Genomic DNA, 26294 nt, shown 5'->3' with positions numbered 1-26294 from the left:
TCATGTCACACTCATTTGACAACCACACAATGGGCAAATCAAAGACAATAAAAGCCAACAGTCAAGAGCTGGAAAACCATTAGAATTTGCTAGCTGAGCCTTTTGAGACGTCAAAATTGAGAGAAGCCAGCAGTTCCCGGGCCAGGGATTAATTTGCGTTAGACGAGGAATAAAAAGCAATTTGGCTTCCGCCCCCTCACTCCGCTTTGTCCGTCAATCGGGCCAAAAATGCAAAAGAAATGAGACGCAATTCTATTTTTTATGGCTACATTTATTTGAGATGCTTTTAAGCACACTTACGCTCTGCTGCCTCACCATGTGAGCAGATATTCCAGTATATATATTATATACATACATTCACAGCCGATGGCAGGCGAGCAGTGCCTCGATTCGAGCATTATGCTGATGGATGTCCGGATGAATTGAAGTCCCTATTCGCCTGCCGTCGATTGTCTTGGGATGCCATGGCGTATACGTTATATTCTGGAACACACTCACAACACACAGATATTCGCACTCATACTGACCCATTCCACAAAAAATCCTTACTTTATATTTTTGGTTGGTTCGCTTTTTGTGCCTTTTCGCCCGCAGCGCTCCCAAAACGGACTCCACATCAAGATGTGGGAGTACATGAACTCGCGCAAGCACGTCTTCGTGAAAACCTACGAGGAGGGGATCAAGCGCGTGCGCACCTCCAAGGGGAAGTACGCCCTCCTGGTGGAGTCCCCCAAGAACGAATATGTGAACGCCCGCGAGCCCTGCGACACGATGAAAGTGGGCCGGAATATGGATACAAAGGGATTTGGAATTGCCACGCCGCTCGGCTCGGCCCTCAAGTGAGTACACAGTGACCGTAAAATATGATCATAAAATGCCAATTTATAATAAATAAATTGCCAAAGCAAGAGTTTCAATTCTAAAAACTTAAAGAGCTTAAAACTATACTAAGACCCAAGAACATATAAAGTAAGAAACCCCATTTCGGTTCAGTGTAAAGGCAGTCCCTTTTAGGAAGTCGAAAATTACTGCCTTTATGCTGTGAGAGAAAAAAAAGCTGAGGAGTTAAAAAACGAAAACTTACCCACATGCCTAACAAAGGAACGAGTTCTTGGCCCCATTCTTACCCATTTTGCTTACCATTTCGGTCAACAGGGACCCCATCAATCTGGCGGTGCTGAAGCTGAAGGAGAACGGCGAGCTGATCAAGTTGCGCAACAAATGGTGGTACGACAAAACAGAGTGCAGCACCCACAAGGACGGCCAGGCCTCCCACAACGAACTCTCGCTGAGCAACGTGGCCGGCATTTTCTACATCCTGATTGGCGGCCTGCTGGTCAGCGTTTTCGTGGCCATCCTGGAATTCTGTTTCCGCAGTAAGGACTCTCGTTCGGCGGCGAACGGTTCCGCCATGGGAATGGGCATGGGCATGGGACTGGGCGGATCGGGGGGACACGGTAGCCTGGGCAAGGCAAATGGCTCCATGATGCTGGGCCCCTCCAGCGCCGTGCCCGGCGTGATGCCGTCCACACATCAAAGGAGCACTCTGACGGACACCATGCACGCCAAGGCAAAATTGACCATCCAAGCGAGCCGCGACTACGACAACGGACGTGTTGGGGTGAGTTTCACTGAGAGAATTCCACCTTTAGAAGCCATATTTTTTTAACTTTATAATGAAAATCATTACCTTGTTTAATATTCAACTCAATGGTTGTCGTTTTAATTTATTAAACAACTTAAATGCTGCGGAAAAAAGTTATATTCAATTAATTTGATGGTAAATCCTACAAACGTATTGATTGAATTGATTAATGTTCCTTTAATTGTATCAAGTTAAAAAAACAGACTTTTTTTACGAGAAAGACGATCATTTTTTTTGTCCATTTTTCTCAATTGCGTGGAAATTATTCGCAAATCGCATGCGATGAAAGCACGTACTATTTTTAACCCAGTGCCACACATTGATACTAATCCACGCACAGTATCTGAATTGCGCCTCGTTACAGTATTATCCGCCCGCCCAGCTCTCGGCCACGCCCCCCGACGCCGGGGATGCCCTCCACATGAACGCCCACGGCCAGGTCTGACATGAACTCGCGCAGGAGTCGCGCCTATGACGCACACCCTGCGCCCCCACAATCCGCCGGATAATGGCCAACAGTCGCCAGGAGACGGAGAAGATGATGGGCGGTGGAGGCGGTAGCGGAACCGTTACCGTATCCGTTCCGGCCACCTGCTCGGGCAGCATGAACGGCAGCCACGAGGGCAGCCTCACACTCTCGCCCGGAAGCGGGAGTGCCACGCTGATGCGCCATTCCCCGGACATCAACCAGCACCCATATGGCAAGTAAGCAGCCGGAAGTGCTGCATAAGGACATAGCAATAAGGACATAGTTGTAAGTGCCAAGCCAACAACAGCCAAAAAACAAACATGACATCCAATCAACCGCAATCATAAATTTTTTTGCGCTGCAAAATTGTTGCATACTTTGAGGCAAATCTCAAGGATTTAAGACCATTTTCTTGTTTTTAATAGGACATTTTTGAATTCAGTTCCAGTGAAAATGAAATTGCCTGTTTAAAATTACTCACCCACAATTGAATGGTACACTTATGGATATTAAAAGGCAATAAGTGGGTGAAAACTCAACAATAAATCTTGCCACAGAGCCGTGCAACAAAGTATGCAGCTTTATTTATGCGGCCACATTCAAATAATTGCGCTGCGCAATCAGTTGGCAAATTTTTTAGCCTGTCAGCAATGCAATGCAAATGGGTGGGATAAATTATTGCATTACTGTTAACAGTCAGCTGAGCTGAGCCTGAGGATCAGATCAAACAATGTGAGCAGAACGCCGGTGAGGCAGAAGGCCATCCGTGCGGGGAAATGACAACAAACATAAATGATGCAGAGAGGAAGAAAGTGAAAAAAATGAAAACACGAAATAACCATAAACACAAACAAGTGTCGGCTTGCATAAATGCATACGTATATAAACATATATTAACACTGCAATTCATTGCATTCAAATGACTGATTAATATTTTTAATAAACAACAATGCGCCGCAACTCAATAGCTAAAAGAAAAATTGTGAAAAACAAATAGAAAACATGGGATAAGTGTTCATAGTGGGATATATTTACATACATATATACTCTTTTTTTGCTCTTCAATTATCAGTGCGGGATTTGTTGTCGCATATTTGTTTATAATTAAATTACAGAAAACCCAGGCAAAAAACTCGAATGAATACGTAGCCGAGGTGTCAGAGGGGGCCCAACATAAATATTGTAATAAATTAATTAGCGCTATATAAAGAAAATAGTATAACTCGTCAATGCAGCACAAACAATTAAAAAAAACCATGAATTGAGTGGCCAACAAGCTGAATTTTAATTAAATTTATTTTAATTGAAATTGTTTTGATTTGAGTTTAGCGGAAATATGGAAAGAATTTTCACAGATTGAGCATTTTTTTTTTGTCAAGTATGATTTACAAAATCCCTACAGTTTACTTAAACCCTTTTCGTAGTTAGAAGCTAGTTTTAATTGGCCCCCGAGGAGTAGCTACTAACTATTAGGCTAGGCTAGCATTAATGTTTGAACTTTAAGCAAAAATCAAACAACAAAAGTCGCATACTTCCGCATTGAAATTGAACAGGTAGGTGTAATTAATGATTGTAAAAAAAAACAAAAGATATACTCTAATTGTAGTTAAATTTTAACATACCTAGTATACTTTGCATTCATTATTGTACATAAAACTTGAAAATAACACTGGAATGGGGAGAGTAGTTCAGGAAAATAAAACAATAAATGAAAACGGGATAAATACCATAAAAATGATCAAGTCATATCAAAAGACATTAAAAATGGTACTAAGATTATCAAAATATAACAAGAAAACACTTAAATTTTCAAAATAATAATACAAGAAAAAAGAAAACTATTGTAAAATATTTATAAATTTATTGTTGTTAGCTCAGATCTGTGTGTGCATAAAGTTGATTAGAAAAAATAATTTTGAAAACCATTCGAATTGGATGTTTCGGCTTGTTTTGGGTGCTTAAATGTTTTATCGGCCATGCATTTGAAACTAAAACCAACAACTGTTGCAGGTGAATTGCATTTAAACTCAATTTTAGTTGTTTAATCTACGTATGACGAAATCAAAACTCGAATCAAACAAAGCCGCTAAAGTGCATAAATAAATTTAATATCAATAGCAAACAAGAACACTCAAATAAAACTACCGAGATAGATGTATGTGCAAGTGCAGAGTAAATACCTATGAATATAAATGGTAAACTGTCTAAACAAATAATGTATTTATATATATAACAGGACATATATATGTGAATGTGTTGCTAAAAAGGAGTTGGAATCAAATCAGATAATAAAATCCAGAGCCACAGACGGATCCGGAGCCGAAACCGAATTAAAAAAACTCAATTGACACCGCAACAAAAAGCCGAGGCAAATCAAGCGAATTTTGCCAATGGCAACATGACTACAATATTCGAAAGATCAAAAAACAATTAATATTAAAATGCGTAGCCGTAAGTTGAAAATCAAATCTGAATATGAGACACACAAAAAATGTGTATTTTTATTCAATGACACTTTTATTTTAATTGATTGGGTTCTCTGGTTGTGCCTGGAAACCTATTGTGAGTCCCACGTTTTTTTCCTTTGTCAACCACTCATCATCCTTTCGTGTTCGTGCCATGTGTATAAATTTCAATTTATTTGTAAAATATAATTCCAAACTAAATATATGAAAATGAGCAGCCGGAGCCGTAGCCGGAGCCGGAGCAGGATCTTTGATATATTTATTAATATTTAGCAAACATATTGTTATCGAATTGCATTTAACTGCCGAGAAGACAGGAGCGGCAAGCCCGAAACCAAAGTGAAAACATAATGAAAGCAAACAGAAACACAATGGTAAATAAAACTAGCATAATAATAAACATTTTAAGTGTCTCGGCTCTTTTTACTTCAATGTGGGATGTGGGGGGTGTCGAGTGGACTAAATCTGATAGATAGAAGTCCTGGCCGTGCAACAAATGAATAACTCAGCGCCCAACTGGGGCAAAACCGTCAGCACTTCGTGGTCACTATTCTTCAGAGTTGTCGTTAATCCAAATGAATTAAGATAAATTTGGTTGTGCAAATAAACCCGGTAGTAGCTGGAAGTCTTGGTCTTGCTTTCGGTCGGAGCAAAGTGACGTAGGTAGCTGAAAGCATTTGCACAAATTGACGGTCTACCGCACTTGCCACATGCGGCAGCTGAGAGATTCCAGTGCCCACACATACCCCAGCACAAACGCAACATCAGTGGGGGATTGGATGCCTTTATTATGAGGTCGCCGTGCGCACTGCACTGACTTCCAAGTGCCACCCAAATGCACTGCAAGGAATACATATAATAAAATTAAGTTTTAATTTAAAAATAATTCAAATAAATATTACTCTCTAGAAGCGTTTATTTCTTTATTTCATACATTATTGTATAATATTTTGACATTGACTTTTCAGTGCATTTTCCATCCATCTCCCAAACCTTACAGCTCCTAGGCGTGGTCCTGCTGATTTCGGTAAACTATTTACAGGATTCTCGGGGGCGCTCGTCTGTGTTGAACATGAACTAAATGCGTTTGCGGTTGAATTGTTTCCTTGCCGTTTGTTTTGTAGCCACCATCACCACCACCACTACAACCGCCACCGACTTGCACCACTGCAACATAATTAGAAAGCGGAGAACTCAGTGCCTGGCTGGTTGACTGGCTGGGAAGTCGGAAGTCATGATTCACGAGTGGTGCACATGCCGCAGTAATTAACACACAAACGGCCAAGTCAGTAGTCCCAGCAGCCAACTGCTAACTGCCAGCGTTGCTAGGGCGGCTTAAGGATGCCCCGTGTTTGCTTAAAGGCCACTAGAAACCTCAAAAGATCCACACCCTCATCGTCCCGCTTGCACACTTTCCCATTAGCATAAGAACCTCTGGGGCAGCACCTCCGCCACTTGCAAATAGTCCATTTGGTATGCACATTTCCATTCGACAAGTGTCAAAATTAGAACGCCAAAAGTTAAACAGTTAAAAAGAAAAAAAAAGACTTCATTATCAAAGCCATAAAATAAAAAATAAAATCCGTAATAAACGAATTAATTAAAAGAAAATAAGATTAACTCAAAGAGAGCTGGAAGCGTTTGCACGTTGTCAAAAAAAGGTCCAGAATTATACGTTCAGTTATTTAAAAAATCTGAAAAGCATTTGATTTTTAAATAAAACAAAAAAAATAAGTCACCTATTGTTGTTGATAAAAGTAATAAAAATCAGAAAAACAAAATAAGATCTTTGAGATGATGTGCTGCTCTCCGAAAACTACTGGTAGTTAAAAGAAAAAAAACAATATTTTATTTTTAAATAAAATAATATAAATAGGATACTCAAAATAAAAACTGCACCCAGAGTATGAACAAATGAAACGCCAACACTATGGTTGGAAAAAATAATAAAAATCAGAAAATAAAAATTAAATCTATGAGATGATGTGTTGCTCACAACTACTTCTAATTAAAAAAAAAAAACAAAAACAAAAAACACTACAGAAGCTATGTTTTTTTTTAAATAAAATAATAGAAATAATAGAAATAAGAATCCCAAAATAAAAACTGCACCCAGAGTATGAACACGGGGTTGTTTGGAATGAGGCCCAGAAAGCACGGTGGAAATTTAGAGACCATTGAGAAAAAAAAATTAAAAACAAGAAAGAAAAATAAAATATTTAAATTAGAATAAAAATAAAAAAAAGAATAAATGAGGAATGAAGCGAACCAGCTGCCCCAACCGGCAGAGCCCAAATGAATGGAATATGACTTGCCATCGACCTCATTGGCATTTTTTAAAGTGCAGAGCCTACTTCAATGCTTTTTTCCAAAATCCTACTTTAAATAGCTTTAAACAACACTGAATTACTGTGTTGAAAAGTGTAAGTTTTTCGAGGACCCAGTTCTATACTATTTTTTTAAAACCCAAAGACTCCCTCACCCGTCTGCGGCATAGAAACAAATGAGTCCCAAAACGTAAAGTGGCACTCCACAGGCTGCCGCCCAGTCGAGCGTTCCGTGATGAAATGGCAAACATTTCAGCCGGACCCGGCCATTTCTCATAGCGAAAGTAAATAGGCTGCCGGGCCAGAGGGCGCTGCTTTGATGGCTCTAATCGATCAAAGGCAAATGCCAAATCAATTGCCGGGCTCGCCTCCTGCAACTTGGATGTTGCGACGTACAAAATGTGGCAATGTGGAAATGGACGGAATGGAGGCAAAGGCGGCGAATCACTTACCATAATGAGGGCCTAGATTGTCCAGTTCAGACCCGGCTAACGGCATACGTGCTAATAAATCTGCCCGAATGTGTTTATTTATTTGGTTGCCGTTTCCTGTCACGGCTGGCTTACAATTTCCATTGATTTATGCGGACCGCGTTTGTCGTTTTAAATATTTATCGAAATGATTGGCGCCCACTTGCCTTACATCTTAATTATCGGCCGGAGTTGAATGGAATTGCATGAAGGCGGCCAACGGCTCCTCAATTTACATGGCCATGAAGAATAAGTGGATTACACTGCTCAGCAAGTATCTATAACATTATTAATAATGTATATGAAGTAAAAGGAAATGCTACTTTCAGCTTCAACTTCAAAAAACATTAATTTCCCGAAAAAGGATTACTATTAATTCCGATGGCTCATCTTAGATTTATATTTATTAATCTAACTGTTAAAACTCTTTCGGCCATAATCATAAATAATAATTCCTCTACCATGCTGATCAGTGTTTTCCAATTAGGACATGGCATGCGTGCCACGAGTGCAGCTCCGTTTATTCCACAGTTTCCACGGGCTTAATGAGCGGTCATCTTCAATTAATGTGCAAAATATGCATTCACAATTTTTAATTTATTTCATCCATCCTTCGGCGAAGGACCTCCCACCATCGGCACTTTGTATATGACTGCCGCGGGGTAAGCAGAAGTGAGATACCATTTGTTTGGCCGCTCCGCCATATCACTTACCTTGCATATTTTATTGAAATTCAACACCCGCATAAGTTTTGTGCTACTACATAGTAGTGCCCTGGCCCGAGTCCAGAGTCCACAAATACAGAGTCCACGTAATTTGGCAAATTACGTTGCCAGCATTTCAAATATGAGTCGCCGGAAACCCTAGAGGAACGGTAACCGGAGAGAATCGCCGGGAGATTGGTACTTCACCGCCGGCCAGCCCAGACCGCCCTTCCTGCCATCCTGCCATCCTGCTAGCCTTGTAGGCCCTAATTACCAGTTATATTAGAACCGACTCTGACACTCCCCGCCCTGACAGGAGGTCTCGTATTTTTCGGTCCTATAATTGATATTTTGGGAATTGCGGGTCTGTCTTGGGCGCGCTGGCTTCGAGTTGCGCAACATTCAAAACGCGGCATGAATATTAAATTGCGTTTCCGTTGGGGTTGCTTATGGAAATGTCTCAATTGCAGTAAACACACATGGACTTGGTTCCTTAAATTCATAAATATAGTACCAATTGTTTATTTTATGTAGCCTAAAATTAGTTTTCATTTAATCTTGATGGATAATCTACTTACCACATTGACACTTTTTGTGAAAAGGAAAGAATCAAGAAGTCATTACTTGCATTTAAATGTTCTTTGGAAGTGCCTTCTCTTTTCGGACCATTATTAAAAGGTTTTGCGGTTTTTCTGTTAACCAATTTGCTTGTTTCCCATTGGAATGAATCTCTATATATATATTCGTCTGACATTTTGGACATTGAACTGCCAACCGGACTGACCCATTCCGTCACTTGTCGATCGCCCGTCCATTGCTGCTGAAATATTGAAAAGTTTTTTGCGGTCTGCTGTTGGATTTTTACTGAACGACCATCAGCCATCAGCCCTGCATTTCCGCAATTGTCAATTAAAAGTATTACGAGCCGACCCCAGAGGGGGTGGGTCGTTTGCGGAATTGTCCACAAAGCGGCATGTAAAAATCAATCAGAGGACATCGGCGACATCGACCGCATTAGCCGGCCAACTAGGCGGAGAAGAATTCTGAAGGAGGAGCAGGAAACTAAAGGCCGAGAAACCGCAGCCAACTTGCTGATTGCGCTTTGTCCTGTGGCCATAATCCCAGTACCAGTACCAGTGCCAGTGCCATGCCGGGCCAGAGACGAAGTCCTTTTCCTTGTATTTCTGCTTCTATTGCGGTGGAATTCCCGTCCTGGCCGTCTTTGTGCTCGATTTAGTTTTGGATACGAACCGAAAACTTTTGCCGTCTGTCAATACAAGAGTAATTATCGGAAATGCGGTCTAGACGTAATCCTGGCTAATGAGCAGTTACGACTCCTTCAAGTGCCAACACCGACAAATTGAAATAAGTTGAGTTAGTGTACGATTGCTGCTGGTGGGTGGGTGTGTTGTGGGAGTGTGTTTGTCAAAATATGAACTGTCGTGGCATTAATACAGCGACTGCATTTGACAGAGCGACGACGGCAACGTCTGCTCAACTTTTTCCCCAACTGAAGGATAGACGAACCAGTAGCCTGACAGCTGACTGATGCATTTTGCAATTATTTTTGACGCTGCCGGCGAGCAGAGATTGAAAACTTGTCAGTTGCATTGACAGAAAGTGCGGCAAAATGCCGAAAATGCACATAAATGATGTGACAACGATACGGGTTTGTTAACACGTTATTCCACAGGAAATATATATCCAATGTGTGTCAGACTATCAGATTTTATTAAAGAAAACACTGATTTCTAGAATGCACTAATTTCCAAGAAACCTTAAGCTTCGCAGCGAACAAACCAAAAGTAAATAGCCACTATTAGTAAATCAGTTGTTTAACTTTGTGACTCCATTCTTACGACTACTAAAATTGTCATCATTTCATTGTCCTGCAGCAAAGGACCGAGGGGAATTTCAGCACACGCCTCAGCAATTTTTATTTGCCACATTTTATCTAAATCGAAACTTTGGCGTAACAAAAGATTAGCAAAGTTATGCCAAAAGAGCGAAACTTCTTCCGGCCACTTTTTTTTTACTTTTTCTTACCACCCCCGCTGTTACCTTTGGCTGTTACAATTTTTCCTTGGTCAATTCCCTGGCGTGCCGAAGCTGCTGTACCATTCGTGGACGGTCGCCGGTGGAAAATGCATAGAATTCAGCTAATTAAGAGGCGAGGCGAGGAAAGACTGAGGAGAGCGTGCGAGAGATCTTATCGTTTGTGTTGAGGTGCTGAAAAATATTAGAAAGTTTTACTACCGAAGAGGAAACTTTTCCTTTGACCAGCAAGCAGCTTACACAAAAAAGGAAGCAAACCAAGAAGCTCAGAACGCAAATGACAGCAAATCCTCAAGGCATCGGGAGATATGCGACGAGAAGGACACTCCGTCGGGGTCGGTTGGTGAAAGGGAGGCGCATTGCAATTTGCTGCATAAAAATAAATTGGCTTGGGATCAAGCTCAAACTTAAAGAGCCAAGAGCAGCTCAGGTGGAGGGCGGCCCGTGGAGGGGCTGGAGAAAACTGGGGAAAGTCCTAGATGCAAATTGCTTAGTTTTATGGCTTTGGCTAGCTGAAATGTACATATATATGGGTTTATGTGGAATAGCTAATCGAAGTGAAGCCAATGAAAGGTAATAAGAGTTCTCAAAGTGCGCAAAAGTGTTGGATATAAATTGCAATTGAAGACTGCAATGACATCAACTTGGTTTTATTTTCCTCATGGTGACGGAGACAGATAATTGAGTGCTGAAGTTGGAGGAAAATGTATAGGGTTTCAATAGGATTTGTTTACATGTTATCTATGTTCTCTATCTATATACTTGATTCTTGACATTAAATAACTAATAAGTAAATAATAATTACACTTTTCTAAGAAACTTTTAATCATTTCAAATAAAAGCCCAAAACAATATATTTTTCAGTGTGAGTTTCCAGCTAATGGCTTTGATTACCACAACCATATCCCATTTGAAGCCCATCTAGAGCAAAAGGAAATTCTTTTAAAGTGTCATAAGAGCAGTTGATAAACTCGAATTTAAATTCCTATTCCCGAGATCCCTCTCGCCCTGCTCCAGGGAACAGGATGCACAAAATGTAAGCCACTTGTAAGCCGAGCAAGAAATGCGCCATCCTTTTTCGGTATAATTAAGTATTTACTTTCACTTTGCTATCTACGTGTGTCTGTGTGTGGAGAGTGTGTGCTTGTTTCTGTGTCTGTGCTGTAGATGTTGCCTTAGTTGTGGATGGGACAGGAAACGGAAATGCGATGCGATGCGGCAGGGAAATCAAGAAGCAGAAACCAGCCGAGCACCGACATGGAAACTAAGCGAAAAAGCAATTAGAGCTAAACAATGAGACCAAAAAAGGGGGGAGAAAGCAGAGAAGACACTGAAGACGGGCAGGACGATGCTGTCTCTGCAAACTTGATATTATGGGGCTGCCATGTGTAAAATGCAAGCGAGCACAAAAATCCCAAAGAGGGCCACGCCAAGGGGGAGTTGGTAATAAAACTAGCGTGTGCATATTTCAAGCAAAAATGCAACATAAAAACATTAAACAAATGCCAGACATATCACACACACATACCTATAACTTTCTTGCAACATAAGAAAGAGATGAAACGATTCAGAGATAGAGAGAGAGAGAGAAAGGACACAGAATACTGGCAGCGACATATGAAGTATACGTCCCGTTGCCGCAGCGATAAGTGTGACAAAGTGACGTGGCAGGCAGGCAGTCGGACTGGGCCAGGCCGATTTAGACTCGTAATTTGATATGAATTCACAATTTACACTGACGATTTCCCTGCCCGCCCGCAACCTGCTGCCTTTTCCCTTTTGCGTGCAACGTGGCGTATGCGTAATTCTGGATTTGCCGACGGCGACATCAGCCATCAGTTGCACAAACCGAAACTGAAACGGCCCTCGTCAAAGCTAAAAGCTGCCAACTAAGCGGCCTCAGGTGCACTGAACTTTGATTAACCCATTACTACTAGCTTTCAAAAAGGGGTAGTTTTTTTAAAATTGAAACATTAAAACTTTTGACCAAAAAACTGAAAAGTAAGGATCGGGATCGAGCCTTTGAAGTTCGTCCCGCTGTCGCCGCTGTTTGGTGGGTTTCCTATCAAAGACTAATTAAAAACTTTGGCCAATGCCGAGAGCACATAAAAAACGCTTGCCATGTGCAAAGTTTTGTCATTTGAAAATTTAAACAAAAAGCTGAGGCAGCTCGCGGCACTGTCGGCGCAACAACAACGGCAACAAGTGCTGCAGCGAAACTGTTGATGTTGCTGCTTTTTCTGCTGCTGCTACTTTCCTTTGGCAACACAGTGCCAACTTTGAAATTAATAAATTATTCATGATAAATGAAAGTTGGGCGAGTCTTGGTTGGATGGAAAGGGAGAAAGTGCCGCCAAAGCGCTCAGCTCAGAGTTTTTGGGAAAAGCTCTTCCAAAATCAATGCCGGGGCATTGCATTTAAAATCAATATAACAGAGAGAGTGCAACGAAAATAAATACTGAAAAGCCCCATCCAATAATGCATATATCACTGGGCTGTGGGTTCAGGATTGGCTGGCAGGAATTCAAGAACGGATATGTCAATCAAAACGGGCTGTTAAGCAGCATAATCACGCAGGCAAAGGTTTTTGCCAATTTACTTTCCCGCTGTGCTATCTCTTTTTCCAGAGTGTCGAGCCAATTGAAGTTTTTTGTAGAGGTTACAGGGTATCAAATAGGATTATATGAATAGTCAGACAACATAAGAACATAAATAGACGAGACAAAAAATATTTGGTTTGAGAAACTACAAATTATAGGCTATTTCTATTTAATTTCTGAAAAAGATTTCTATTTCTAGTACCATCCTGAAATACACTAGGTATCCTGGCTATCGAAGCTCCTCTTTAAGAGATACCTGACTTTATTTCTTTTTTCAACGTTGACATGAATAAATATAATAAATGCAGTTTACCACTTTAACAATTTGTCTGATGCCGTGCGTTTTTTGCACTGCAGCTTGCACCGGCACCGGCTCTTTATGTTTTATTTTCATATAGTTTTTTGCCGCCAGGACTCGCCAGGACTCGGGCAAGTCGCGAGTGAAAAATGCATGTGGCACAAATGGCAATCAGCGACATTAATAAATAAAATCGTTGGTCTTTTGCCAACCGACAGTAATAACATGCACGGGGACAAACAACAGAAATCAACAAACAAAATGCGATTTGCGGAATGAAAGAAATAAAAATAAAAACCCGCGACCGAAATTGCTCGTTGTTTGTTATTTGGTTTTTGCTGCTTTCGGTTTTCTGGCAAACAGAAGTATGTCAGCATTTTTCATTATGTGCCAAAAGGCAGCGGAAAAGGATAACAGTTTGGGGGAAGGGGCAATTGTTGTACTGCTGTTGGCATCAATTTTTTAGGGCCAACTTTAGGCCATCTCTTGACCGGACAGCCATCGAAATGTAATTATAAAGCAGATATCATATTTTTAATAAATTCCATGCCATATCCAGGACTGTCCAGGATTACCAGCAAACACTAAGCTCGCATGTTCAATGTATTTTCCGGGACTTTAACTCATTTGGCGTGTCAGTCACAGGACGAGAGCGGGAGTGTCGCTGGCAGAAAGTTTTTTGAGCGGCTTACGTGGCGTATGCGCAACCTAAAGCCAAACAATTTAAATTGCACAAAAAGTGCCAGCACGTTGCTTTCTAATTTTAATTGTGGTAATGCGGTTTGCCGGCTTAAGCCCAAGCCAAAATCCCCTTACCATTCGCACTCAGTTTTTAGCCAAGTTAACTGAAAGGTAAAGTTGGCCCAGATGGGGGAATAAAAGGGGACAGAACGGTAACCGCGCTGTTTGTCAAACAAATTAGCAAGCTGCCTAAGAACTTGCAGTAGTTTTGCAACTTTGATACTTTGTTATTGGAGGGCAAACAATTTTGTGAAAATTTAATTAAACTTTCACCGAGTGCTGCCACTTTAAAGGATACTACTCCGCTACAGACAAAAGAACTGCAGGAAAAAAGGACTGCCACGGCAGTGCCAGGAGCCTCTGATGAAGACTGTGACGAAAATATGTCAAAATCAAGGCGAATTTCCCGACCACGTTGATCGATTGACTCGTTGCCCGAGCCCATTTTATTTCGGAGCAAATTGTTGGCAACATTTTTTAAGTTTTATTGTTGCTGTCATTGCCAGAAGAAGAAGAAGCAGAAGCAGAAATGGAAGAAATGGCGGAGAAAGCAGTTAAAAAGGAATGGGAAGAAGGCACCGTATCTGCGCTTGTCTTTTCCACACTGGCCGCTCATCAATTTTCCCCGCTCGCTGCCCGCCAAAAAATTGGAAAACGAGAAAATGGCGAATGGCGAAATGGCGAAATGGCAGGAAAAAAAGAGGAAAGGAAGAAGCGGAAACGGAAACAAAAGCGCTCGGTGGCCATTTCAAAAATTATGCTAGCCCATTTGCAAACAAGCCACTCAACCGATGCTCAACAACTGCTGCAATTTCGGTTTTACGGCAACAACACCTCCTCCGGTTTTTGGTCCTTGCTGCTGTTTGTGTCCTTGTGCCGAACGAGTGCATTTCCAGCTTAAACTCAATCAGCTGTAATTTGCACAATGCGGCACAGCAAAAGGGGCTTACACTGCCATCGAAACGTAGTTGCCGAGAGTCGACTGTAGTGGAGAGTGCATTTACCCAAAAACCAGAAAATGAAACAACATCGCAATGGGCATCATCTTTGCTCGACCAAAAACCCGATACAGATACTCGCAATATTTACCTACGGGTGGTGTGCGATTTTAGGCTCATTCGAATAGATAAACAGACAGATATCCGCTAGGATGGTAATGATTATGCTTTTCAGTTGCACACGCTCCTGTTCTCGATTCGCCATTGTATTTGCTTTATAAAATATAAAATCCCGGTAATTTTCCTCCCTCAGCACACAGATTATACCAATGGGGGAACTATTCGAAATCACAGAATAAATCAGAATTCGAGGCACTTGCACAACCGCTGCCAAATGCACTTCAATAAACAGCAATCATTATTAAATACTCACTGAGGGAAAAATGGTCAAGATGTTTCACATTTATAAAAAATTTTAGAGATATTCAAAACAAATATTAAATCTCTCAAGGCTCAAGTAAGCCTTCCTACCTTATCTGGTAGATGGCCCTTTTTAGACTCTTTTAGAAATTGAATATTCATCGCTCCAATTTGTCAAATAAATTGTTTTATTTTATTATATTGCACGTGTAGATTCTAGCTTTGAAAATGGACACAAAAGCGATTTCCAGCTTATTGGTTTGGCATTAACAATTTAATGGGCCCTGGTTTTGGCCGACGCCAGCAGTTGTTTAGTTTTGGGGCTTCCCTCCTACCAATATCGCATATGTTGCAGATCCGGGCAACGAGTTGAGTAGTTGAGGACCGGAAATGCCCGTTTTCTGGCCGTTTTTCCGTTTTCCATCTGAGGTCCATTGTCACCTTTTTTTTTGGTTTCTCTCTCCCAAGAAGTGGCAAAAAAACAACTGTCAGTGGCTTGTTGCCTTTTTATTAGGTTTCTTTTTCAGGTTCATTTTTTTTTTGTTTTGTTCAGAAACGGTGCGTGTGTGTGGCTGTGTGTGAAGAGGGTAGCTTTTTATGCGTTCTGTCAACGCAGCACTTTCTTTGGGTTTCGACTCTTTTCTCCTTTTTCTCATTTTCAAATCCCAGTGTCGGCTGACAGCTGGCTGTTGGCAGTTCCTGTTCCTGTTCCTCTTCCTGTTGCACCTAATCGCATAAATGTGCTGCCAATGAGTGGTGGTGCTGCATATTTCATAAGCAAACCGGCAGTGTTTTGCCAGGACTAGTCTGGCTACGCCCAGAAAGGCGGCATACCAAGGCAAAAAGTTAACAGGATCAACAGGAACACACGCTCCCCCCACACACTCTACTCAAACAGATATACACAATATCTGAAGCTGCAGAGATTTAAAGTTTTTAAGTTCTTCTGCCCTGCTGGCCATCATTTTATCTCGACGTCATTGGATGGGCTTGGCCAGCTTACCTGACCCGACTGCAACATCAAACAAAAGCGCCTTAGAAGTGTGGCACACAAAAAAAAAAGAAAGAAAGGGGCAAGGGCATGACTGTAGCGAGGCAGGGGCAGATGGAGGCGGAGGCAACTTATTTGGCAAAGGATTTGGCCTGGCTTAATGATAGTTTCAATTATCGCCCATGTCCCAGCTTCGTGCACCATTGCACATGGGCCAGACCTCAGATTTCAGATTTCAAAGCTCGTGACAAACAGGAGCTGTAGCAGGAACTACCATAATGTGGGCACTGAGAAAAAATCTGTTAATCTATTATAAAAAATTCAAAAAATTAAAATACTTAAGCAACTCGAGATAAAATTTATATTTAAAATTTTCATTTGAATTGTAAGATTCATCTTTGTTGTGGATCCTCTTGTTCTGATATACTTTTAAATTAAAAATTGTAATACATTCATTTCTTAAATAACAGGAACAACTTAAGTAATTAATAAAGTAATTAATTAATTTTAATTTTTTTTATTTCCCCCTGTGTCTTAAAAGGAAATGCGTTTGGGGGACCCTCGATGCTTGCTTATCATTTGGTCATGGCTATGACTATGGCTATGGCCATCCTCCTGGGCCCGGCTCATTATGGCCAAAAGCCAGTTGGCCGCGTTTCTCCCCTTCCCCCAGAATCCCCTTCCTCTGGTGACAACAGCAAATTATGGCATGGATCAGTCTCTGCTTAACACGAAAGTGCTTCAAATTTAAGGCCTTTCAAATGAAAACGCCTCACTGACTTCATCCGGAATCGGGCTTAAATCACTTTGATTCCAGCAGGACTACTGTTTCTGTTTCCGCCATTTCCGATCATATATTTAAGTTGCACTCAACACAAAGTAAAATCGGCAACATTTGATTGCCAATCCTAGTAGGACTGGCAGAGCTGGCTGACTGGCTCTGGCTCTGGCTCTGACTGACCTTTGACCCATTCCAGCAATTCGCAACTTTCCTTTCGTTTCGTGCTCAGGGAAAGTTAGTCAATGCGCGCAATTTGCTAAAAATAAACAGACTGGAAAAAAGTCAGGATGTGAACGTAAATGGTAAGCCAAAGGGAATACTAGATACTCTAAGGGAACTAAATTAAGCTTAGTTTATTTTCGAAAACACACCAACTCAGGTTGAACAAAATTTGAACGGCTTTAAAGGGCTTAAAGTTGATAGAGTTGTGTAGATATTTATGCTTTTTGAAGTGAATTCCAAGGTGCCTCATAGTTTTAAGGCGTAATGAAGACCAATGGTAGCCAGAGTCCTTGCAACAAAGTCTTCAAAATTGACCCCCGCTCTCCCTTTTAGGTCTCGCCTCGACCCCTCTGCCTTTTTTTTTGTTTGTACTGCGCTTTTGGCGGCCATCCGAAATCCCAGGAATTGAAAAATCGAGAACCGGGAAGGAAGAAACGAGAATCGCTGCAAAAGTTCCTTCTTATTGCCGGTCGACTTTTGGCTGTTTGAGTTTTCATTTTTATGATATTGTAATATATTTGCTTTCAGCTCGTAATTGACATGGGTCGTTTGTTTGGCCAGCAGCTTGCACTGAATTTTGTTCACAAATTTCTGTTTTATTTTTCCTGTTTGAATTTTTTGTATATTCTCCGCCATGCTTTCTAGCCTGCAAATTGATTCAGTGCCCGGTTTGGGTTTCTTCAGTATTTTTTTTGTTCTTTGGAATTTTGTTCTCATACTTTGCGTAACCAATTGGCCGCGCTTTGGTTACCTAACCAAAAAAGGTTAACTTGGCCAATCATTTTTGGTGGCGGGGCTCTAGTCGCTGTTTGTTCAGCTGCCACTTTATTGGCAGGTCCTGCGGAGCTTATTAAATTTCTTCGCCAACTTTTCTAATGGCTTCATTTGAGTCTCCATCTCTTTATTTTTTTTTTTTTAGCTTTTTATTTTTGTTTTTTCTCACCCAGCATTTTTGATGCTTTGTTATGAGCCAGAACATTTGCATCCGTAAAAGTCAGAACATCAAATCTGCGCTCACAATTCATAATCACGCCCCAAGGTGGCATCAAACGAAACGAGTGTCGCATTTATGGAATTGTGGAACTCTGGGTTACAGACTCTTCCCGCCATTCCACACAGCAACTCAAAAAGAACGCCCCACCTACCCAGGGGGCTAAAAATTGATAATCATTTGCGAGCTGGCGGAATTTTGACAAAATATTAAGTCACATTTTGGCCCGGACATAAATTCAAATGCGAGCCAAGCCGCAAAAACTTATGATGGCATAAAAAAGTTGCCTCCGACAAATTAAAATACTTTCGGCTAAATACTTGGGAGAACAACTAACCCACAAGTATGCACATTAGTCGCAAAAGTGAATGTGTGTGTGTGTGGGGATGTCTTTGGGCGTGTGTATCAGCCGTCCGTTGGAAGCTTTTGAGCGATTTTCAGTAGCTCAATGCTCTCACATTGGCCCATTTCTACGCAACTTGCCAAACAAATATAAAAATAAATTGTTGTAATAAAGCGCCAAGCCCACACACACATTCGGCACATTGGCAAAGAAGTAGCTTGGCTTAGACTTTGGCTGTATCTTTTCTATTGCCACGTTGTTGAAATCTATTAGCCACATTTAGTGTGGCTCATAAAATTCTATTGCATCATTTGTTCTTGGTAACTGGCAGCACACTGGGCGGGTCGAAAACTGGTCTTGGTCCTGGTCCTGGTTCCGGTCCTGCTCCTTTTCCGGCTCCTGATCCGGTTTCTGGGCCCTTTTCTCCCGCAAAATGCTGGCTGGGGCAAAAGTATTTCAAAACAAGTTTTCTGGCTGGCGAAACAATTTGCCGCGCTTTCGCACATCGCTCCTTTCAACTGCTGATAAGCAAATGAGTTTATGGACATCCAGGGGATTGTTCGTATATATACAATATATATAAGCACATACAATATTAGAAGATACCATTTTAACCCCACTGAACCCTTAAGGGCTATGAGTTACAAGCATTGCATGTGGCCCAATGTCCTCCCGACCTCGAATTCATTTGAAGCAACAGTGATGGGCCCTAATTCGAGGCCCGCTCGCCAGTGTTTCTTGGCCCAGTGGAGCTCGAGGGGCTTAAAACTATGCAGCAGCACGCAAAACAATTTTAACTCGGCCAGCAGCTATTCCGAATGATTTGATACAATTTTTGGCTTAAAGCTAAAGCATCATAATCATAATTTTGGATTTATTTTTCTAAGTGAGATGAGTTTAAATATGTTTTTTAATATATATTTTAAAAACTTAACTTATACATTTGATTTTACAATTTATTCTGTAATATATCCTTTGTAATCTATTATATATATATTCCAACCAATATATAGTTTGAATCCTTCTAGATCAAATAATACTTTGTTTATATATTTGTATTTTTTGGAAATACATAAAGTTTGTATAAAATATCTCTCTGTGTATTTGTACAAGCCAAATCTTAGTTGACCAAATGAGGCTGACATGGACCATCGATAGCAGGCTCTCGTTGCCATTTCCATAGTCGCAGCCATAGCCATAGCCATAGCCATTCCCTGGCCTATACTATGTGCCAAATGTCAATCACTTTGAAAATGTAGTCAAATCAACTGTCAAATAAGCGTTGCATTGCCCTACATGCGTGTGCTGGGTGAGTGTGCGAGTTGGTGTACCCAGCACTCAACGGCAATTCAATTGAAATCAAATATGCAACAGCAATCGAGTTACCCAACGAGATGGCTACCCCACCACCCACCACCCACTGCCCCAACCGACACACCCCATGGGAAACCACCCACAAAAACCATCGGCCCCCTCGTCGCCTGAAACCATCTCACACGACTATAAATGTTGCTTGGCGTGTTATGTAGGTGTTTGCAAGTATGTCACCATCATCGCCCGAAAGTGGGAGTCCTGGCAGCTTGAGGGAGTGGCCGAAGCCATCACCACAGTAGTGTGCAAACAAACATTGTTGTAATTGCTGAAAGTGTGTCGAAATGACAGACAAACCGTACTAGCTATCGTAGGTAAGTGTGTTTGTCTGTTGGCTTCTACACTGTTCCCGGAGACGTTTGTCCTGCAACATCCTTGCGTTCTCTGATTCTCCCCTATTATGTCACTAAACCTTTTCCGTTACCTGATTAAGTAATGTCCTTCAATATCAAGGCTAATTGAAGAGTGATTTATTTAGACTCTTCCATGTGGACATGCAAGTCCTTTAAAACTTCCCCTACTTTAAACTTTGTTCATGGTCCTCAGCAGCCGTAGTCCCCAAGGATAAATTAACGTAATGTCTGCCGCCGCTGATCCCTAGATATTAGAGACAGACACGACAACACCTGGCCAAAACGCAGACACACAAAAAATATGTATATGTATTAGTAGGGAGGTATAAAAAAAGATATAAAAAGATGGTGGCAACTACCGACAGACAGATCATTAGCAGGCAAGCGTAAAAAACGCTGATTAACGACTCCCCCGAGACATTCTCTGGGCTTTGGCTCTCGCAACTCGAAACTGGGCTCTTCCGGTCAAGCTGTCTGCGGCCTTGTTTCTGCTTGGCTGTAGATTACAAAACATAAATTTAAATTATGTTAACTAATCCCGCTTCAAGGACATCGGCAATGACATTTATTATATAATTTATAGCCCCTTTATTGGCGCCGATTGCCGTTGGTGGGCTCTATAATATTGATTGCCAAATAATTGAGATTTTTCTTGCGCATAAAATTTGTTGCCATATTTTATGGCCATACTACGAAATTACATAACCACCCACTCACACACTCATCTACATTTATATGCAAGCGAGTGTAGTGGGGGCGTGGCCAAATAGGCAAAAAAGTAGAAAGAAATATAAAACATAACTACGCTCAAAGACTCGTTTGGTCGTTTATGATCCGGGTCCTGAGGCGTCCTGCCTCGGCGTCAAAGTCATAGTAATAATCACAGGAAAAGGTTGCCCGGCTGCCAGGGACCTCCGGGCCAGGGGGCGTGGCAAAGGGCGTCAATAAAATGCCGAATGCCGAAATAAAATCGAAATAAAAATCAGCAAAAGGTGCGAGTATATTGTCAAGGAAGCCGACCAAAAAAATATAATAAAAACGAAAAAAATGCGTCCCAGCATTATGGGGTGTTGGCAGCAGGGCAGCGCAGGGATGTCGGGATTGCTCGCTTAGCCAAAATGGTCATTCGCCATTCGAATGGCCCGAAAGCGGAAAAGGTAGTACAGCAGGTGTGCTTGGGCTGGCGAAAAAAAGATTTGATGCGAAATGTTGCTGCTTTTTTTGCCTCTTCGGGGTGTTGATTTGCTAAAGATTAGGGCCGCTCTTGGCCGCTTCATCTAATCCCCAAAAAGGAGACTCAAAATCCGAATCCCAGAACAAAACACAAAAAAACAGGACACTCTGCTCGGCTTTGGCTTTGGCTTCAGCTGACGAATGGATGTCGGTCGGCGGGGTGCTTAAAAGTTCAGCAGGAAAGTAGGCAATATATTTTTTATACATTTTTCCTTTTTTTTTTCTCAAAAGCTGGCATTGCCGGGCCGGAACAATGTTTATGGCTATATGGCTATATAAACACCTACAGCAGCTATATAATTTACCATTTCCCTTTCTTTTTTTGCGAGTTAATAAAAACGGAGGCTGTGGAATAACGTGGCTTAGAGTAAGCAACAAAATTTTAATTATAGAATGGCCAGGAGAATAAAAGAGTTCTGAAAACGATAGACCCACATTCAGTGTTTCAAAATCAGATGAAAGGGAAATAATGAGAAGGAAATAAAATGCAATCAAATAAGTTTTAAATACAAATAATCAAAAACTTTAAGCCCCCATCTGAAGCTCCAAGCAACTAAACGAAACTTTAACTTATTAACCCCACAAAGCCAAAGACAGTCTAAGCCAAGTTCATGGCTTCCGGGCAAAATGCCACTTGCTTATCTCATTTCATGCAAATCCCAAGCCCAAAAAGCAAAGAACTTTCAGTGCAAATAAATTTACATTAGCGACAATCGACTACGGGGGCCTGAAAGGAGGGAGCTCTGCTAAAAAATAAAGTTGCAGCCGAAGGGAACGAGGCTGGGAAAGTCAAAAGTCAGCGTCAACGGGAACGCACTTGCTGGGGATTAGCGCAAGGATTGACTTTAAGACGTCAGCCACTGGATACATAAGGACTCGGCCCCGGCAATAAAGAAAAAAAGAACCACCGAACAGAAGGAGTAAGCTAGCTTAGTCCTGGCACAAAAAATTGAGAAAGGAGACTCCTTAAACTGGAGGACGTCTGCGTTGCGTTTGTGCCGACAAAATGGCATAAATTTCAAAGTTTATTGCATAAATTGTCGTATTTTGAAAATCTTATTGCCTTTATAATGCCCCAGCCAGGCATTGGGCCCTGGGCCCACCTGTCGGCCCAACCAGAGAGTCCTGCATCCTGCCACCCAGCCATCACCTTGATAAATACACAGAAATTATTATTTTTAGAGTAAGTTTTATATTCTTTAACCCCATTTCTAATGAGATAAATGATGTTATGATTGAAGGCATTCACTATATATTGTTTATAAATATTTTATACAATTAGCATATTTTTTCTTTAGTGTATAGGTCTTGGCAAAGACGGCTGGGCGTATCATTTACTTGTTTGCGGCCAAGGCAAAGTGAATGGTAATACGCCCACCGCCTAGGCGCCCCTTGGCTGATTCTCCCGAGTTTTTATTGCGATAATAATCATAAAACATGCACTTAACAAGCAGCTTGAAATATGAGACCCAGTCGCAACTCAAACTTGAATTTCTGCACATTTTATTGGGTCTGATTTATTAACCCGCCGCAGCTGACTGGCGACTCTCAGAGTCTTTTTTCTGGATGTGGAAAGTGAAAGATTGAGACTGCAAGCGACTTAATTGATGCTGAGGCCGGGGCTCTCGGCTAATTCATTTGTAGGCACAAACAAATTTGTTAACAAATTTGCGTTAATGCCATAAGAAATATTTACACAGTTTTCCGGGAAAGCATACCCCTCGTATCCTCCGCAGTAGCAGTAGCTACAGTAGCGTACATGTGCTGCCATAAATTCAATTGTGGGGAGTGTATCTTGGAGTAAGCCTTTCGACCTTCAATGAGGCATGTGCCGGCAGCAACTCATTAAGCCGTTGGATCCAATGGGTGGCAATGTGGTGTGGCTTCGTGGAGGGTGTGGAGCGATGAAGAAAATCGGGGGGGAAAAATCGAGCCAAAAACCATGGAGTGGAAAAGCGTTGTTGCTGCGGTTTATTTTCGGCTGTTATTATTTGTTTAATGAAATAAACGCACGACTTTCATCTTCATAAAACGGCATTATGGCATTAGCGCCGCAAATTTATGAGGCTCACCCCTCTCTTGCAACTTCACGCCCTTCCGGCGAAGGCGGCTCCATCCTCGTCTCGAAAACCAGAGCAAAACCAAAGTTCCTGGTAGAGAAAAAGCAAGACTACTAAATACACTTTTTAAAAACAAACTCTATAGTAGTATATCCAATTAAAACTGTAAACACATTTTTTTTTAGAAAATTTAATTAAATTGTATTTAATTTTTGTTGCAAAAGAGTTATTAAAAAAGTATTTATTTCCCCTCTAGAGCTTCAAATACCTTGCATACTTATAATACTTATAATTAATATACTTGTAAACGTATAACTTTCATTGTTGCCACAGAAATAAGAATAAACAATTAATCCAACTTCAATTAAGATCATTTGTGAAATTCAATTAGTGAGCGTACATTTTCCATGTACTTTTCGAAAATACACTGCATAACGCCAGCATTCATTCCCATTTAGTTATGTTTTTGGGTTGTGTTGATTTTTATGAACTTGCTGAGCTTTAAACTTTCTGTGGCATGCTTTCCGGGTTACAAGCGGTACGTGGGGTCAGAGTCGTGAGGGTGTGAAGTCCTTGTGTCGGGTTTTTCGGTGGGGAGTCTGGCTATGTGGGCACGATAAATGGGTGCGCAGGATGTCAAATGTGTCGCCTAATCCGGGATCTGATGCATTTCGTGCAGTGAACAAAATACTACACCATACTATAGTAAGCAAGTAAGCTTTTCTTATGAAAACATCAACTATGAACATAGAAATTTTGTCATTTTTCGCAGTGCCCTGCACTTACTTACTGCTAGCCCAATTCCCGGAAAATGTCATGGCCAAAACGCTCCGTCATGCTCGCCCGTTTGCGCAATCATTGTGCGCAATCAGCGCACACGCTTTGCATGCACCATTTGTAGGGCTCATTTGGTCTGAGGGATAGACACCCAAAACCTGCCACAAGCCATAAAGGCCCCCTAAACTTCGCCCCTGCCTGCATTGCCCCATCCAACCAAATAACCAAATAGCCAAAAAAAAAACAAGCCTCCCCAACCTCTAACCTCTAGAAAAAACATATAGAAAATGTAATTTTCATATTTCTTGGCAAAAGTTGCTGGCAAGCCAACGACAGTAACGGAAAGAAAGTTTCCCCAGTGATGCATGGCTGGCCCCTTACCAAGTTCACAAGGCGCTGAAATGTCTACGAGGAGAGTGGAATTATTTTTTTTTTCGGTGGCAGATAAGATACATCCACATGGCATTAACAATTGATCAAGATACAGGCAGGATAAGAAAAAGTGTTAGCAGACAACAACGAAACGAATGAAATTGAAAAGAAATAATAGCAGGTGCCGAATTACATGAAAAATCACTTAGGAAAATTAAATTTCACATATTTTTCACTTCAACACCGAGACACGCGGCAATGTCTTTGAAGCTATATACATACATATATATATTTTAGCCTCTATTATTTCTACCCGCTTTTTAGCCAGCTTCCAGGCAGCTAGGCAGCTGTGGTTGCCGCCACAAAACATGAGTAATGCGTTGTTCACCGGGGTGAGATGCCAGGTGCTACTCAAAATTGCTTAATGCATTGCCCTGAAATGGCAAAATTTATGCCATTATGCTGCAAACTCATTTAAAGTTGTCCAAATCAATTGCATTATTCAGCACTCGCTGTCAAATCCGTAGAAACTTTAAAAATCAACACGAAAATAGTCCGAACTACCTAAGAAGCTAAACACATCAAAATGTAAATCCAGCCAGAGGTAGAACAGATGTTGATGGGATGTCGAGAGGGCGAGGATGGTGGCCAAGGAAATGCTTCGGGAATTGCACAAATAAAATATAAATACGCACACAGACCATAGAATTTCCAAATCGTTTTTGTCGTCCTTCAGATTAGCAAATAATGCAAAGATGCAGACAGAAATAGAAATAGGAATCGGAACAGAGACAAGATGTACTTCGAGGCTCTGTGATTGCAGCACCCACTAAAACCCAAGTGGGAGTCCCCTTTTAAGGACCAAACACTGGGGAAAACTATGGAGTTTCTCGCAGCTTAATTTTGAAATTAAAATCAAGTACAATCTTAATCTAACTATAGTTTTCTTTCAGTGCCTGCTCCTGCTGCTGACTGTGGCCAATGATGCTTGACGTTTGGCACTGCCAGGACGTCGTCATCGTCCCAAAAGCACCTACACAAAACAGGATCCTTGGAGCGTACAGCCAGCCAGCCAAGACAAAGGCGAAAAACAAACAAACAGACAAACAGGAATAAAAAAATACTCAAATCCGTTGGCCAAATCCAAAGCCAAAGCCAAACAGGAGTCATCGTTGTCGGGCTTCCACTCGTTGAAAGTTTCCACTCGACTGCGCTTCGAACGCATTTTCCGACGCCAAAAATCTTGCATGGAAATATTTGAGGGGCTTAAGCCTCATCCGCAGCCACACGCACATCCATCAATCTCCCAAGGAGCACCTACCCTGCTCCGACCTGCCTCAAAAACAGGGGCAACTTAATTTCTCATGTTACCTGCCCACAAAACTTAAGCAACATTTGATTGAAATCATTTTCAACAAGTCAAGTGATTGATGGCCAGGATGTTGCTGGGGGGCCAGGGGACTAGAATAATGACGATGGGAATCGACATTTGATTTTGTGTGGCTTTCCGCAAATATTAGTTTGGCCTTCAGGCAGAAGCGAGCACTCCTAATTGCTGGCCGTGAATCACTCGATGAGGATATTCGCGGAGGATAATGCCTCCCATAAATATACAAATATTTCTTTCTTGGTACTTTGTTGCTTTTTACTTGAATTAATCTTCTGCAA

At 41.4% G+C, this 26294-nt stretch overlaps 1 protein-coding gene across 1 annotated transcript in view; it reads left to right on the top strand.

Moving 5' to 3' along the window:
- The window catches only part of LOC6493727 (glutamate receptor 1), a 28272-nt gene extending 24142 nt beyond the window's left edge, over positions 1-4130 (top strand). The window contains exons 15-17 of the mRNA XM_032454133.2: positions 595-839; positions 1156-1621; positions 1986-4130. Coding sequence (XP_032310024.1) covers positions 595-839; positions 1156-1621; positions 1986-2090 — 816 coding nt within the window. The 3' untranslated portion in view covers positions 2091-4130. The remainder of the gene's footprint in view (positions 1-594; positions 840-1155; positions 1622-1985) is intronic.
- The last annotated feature ends 22164 nt before the right edge of the window (positions 4131-26294 follow it).

Source organism: Drosophila ananassae, chromosome 2R (assembly GCF_017639315.1).
Source record: "Drosophila ananassae strain 14024-0371.13 chromosome 2R, ASM1763931v2, whole genome shotgun sequence".
Taxonomy (NCBI): domain Eukaryota; kingdom Metazoa; phylum Arthropoda; class Insecta; order Diptera; family Drosophilidae; genus Drosophila; species Drosophila ananassae.
Note: the sequence above shows the minus strand (reverse complement) of the source record. Positions and strands in the feature narration are given on the sequence as shown.